This window comes from Capsicum annuum, chromosome 6 (assembly GCF_002878395.1).
Source record: "Capsicum annuum cultivar UCD-10X-F1 chromosome 6, UCD10Xv1.1, whole genome shotgun sequence".
NCBI classification, from domain to species: Eukaryota; Viridiplantae; Streptophyta; class Magnoliopsida; order Solanales; family Solanaceae; genus Capsicum; species Capsicum annuum.
The window spans coordinates 1,469,332-1,470,681 of record NC_061116.1 but is presented as its reverse complement, the minus strand read 5'-3'; the positions used below and the strand labels follow the sequence as shown (position 1 = coordinate 1,470,681).

Genomic DNA, 1,350 nt, shown 5'->3' with positions numbered 1-1,350 from the left:
AATCTATGGCTTCACCTGAATCTAGTAGCTTTTCTCCAGATACTTTATATGTATTAAGATGTCGACTAAATAACTTTTCGCATGTGATTATGAACTCAATTACTATCATTTTAACTTGATGTTGCGCTATGCTTCTGAACTACTGTAACAAAAGCAAAAGCATGAACCAATGTATCGGTATCACTATTCTGCTAAAAATGTCTATTAATGTTCAAAATTCCAAACGAAAATTATCCTTTCAAATGTTCACTCATGCACGTAATTGCTTTTATTGGTTATCGAGAGTTCCTCCACGTATTATTTGACATAAAACGGATATCGGATTCCTCTTGGATGATTTAAGCATATGCTAGGGTTATATATCTGCACTACTCTAACCACTTGAGTAACTCCGAGCGATAGATTCTTCATCTCCATCAGAATCATCCTGCATTAGACTTTGTGATGCAATCCCTGATAGTTTCCATGATGTGTATCTGAGTAAAAATTTCTTCATTTCTAATTGAGTTGCAGCTAGATAACAGACTTCTCTTCGGTAATAGACTTAAAGGTGCCATCTGCAGAAAAGAAGACACGGTTAGAAGCCAAAATCGGAAAAAAATTAACTAGGACGATTTAACCTAGAACCTCCATTACCCCGGAAAGATTCAATACTTCTAATAATGGCCTTGTGGCTTCAACTTTGGCATCAAATTGTGAGAATAAACAATGGAGGCCTTGAGGATTCTTGACGACGGAACAGGAGAAGCGTGCTCATCAGTGAAGGAGGCCGATAGCCATGTTGAGCCTGTATAAGATATTCAAATAAGAATCTATCAACGAAGGAGGTTATAGCTATTTACCTAATGGTACTAAAATTAAACTTCTTTTTCTAAGAAACAGGAGGCAAATATGCACCAATTTTTTCTAAAACTTCTTTAGGAACAACACTTACTGTTGAACCAATTTGAACATCTTGATCATTAGAAACAGCAGCCCCATAACACCAAATGCTTATTGGTGGCTGATTCTTGGAGACTTAAATTCCACAAACCTGCAACACAATTCAAGCTCTTTGCTCTCCCTATTGCATTGGACTTTCTTGGTAACTTTATTATCTGCAGAGATTTCTCACTGTTTGTGATTATGGTATTTCTTGAAAGATATACGAAAACTGAGATATAGCATAACTTGCATGTGGTATAGAGTTTGCCGATTACCTTTTGTTTGACTTCCTTCTTGCTCATCATATCAAAGTCAACAATCCCATGTATGTTTCAAAGAGAGATTGCCCATTGACGTCGCTGGTGTTCAGTAGTGGCAAACTTGCAGTGCTTGGCATAGCAGCAGCACGCCAACAAGGAGCTCAGG

The 1,350-nt window shown here is 37.4% G+C and overlaps 2 protein-coding genes across 2 annotated transcripts in view; both read right to left on the bottom strand.

The window, feature by feature from the left end:
- Positions 1-496, bottom strand: part of LOC107874543 (putative late blight resistance protein homolog R1C-3) — a 2,747-nt gene extending 2,251 nt beyond the window's left edge. The window contains exon 1 of the mRNA XM_047413362.1: positions 379-496. Within this exon, the coding sequence (XP_047269318.1) occupies positions 379-496 (118 nt within the window). The remainder of the gene's footprint in view (positions 1-378) is intronic.
- Positions 163-1,350, bottom strand: part of LOC107852308 (putative late blight resistance protein homolog R1A-3) — a gene marked incomplete at its 5' end in the record, with an annotated part of 58,362 nt that continues 57,174 nt past the window's right edge. Inside the window, 4 exon segments of the mRNA XM_047413404.1 lie at positions 163-557; positions 637-787; positions 935-1,113; positions 1,200-1,350.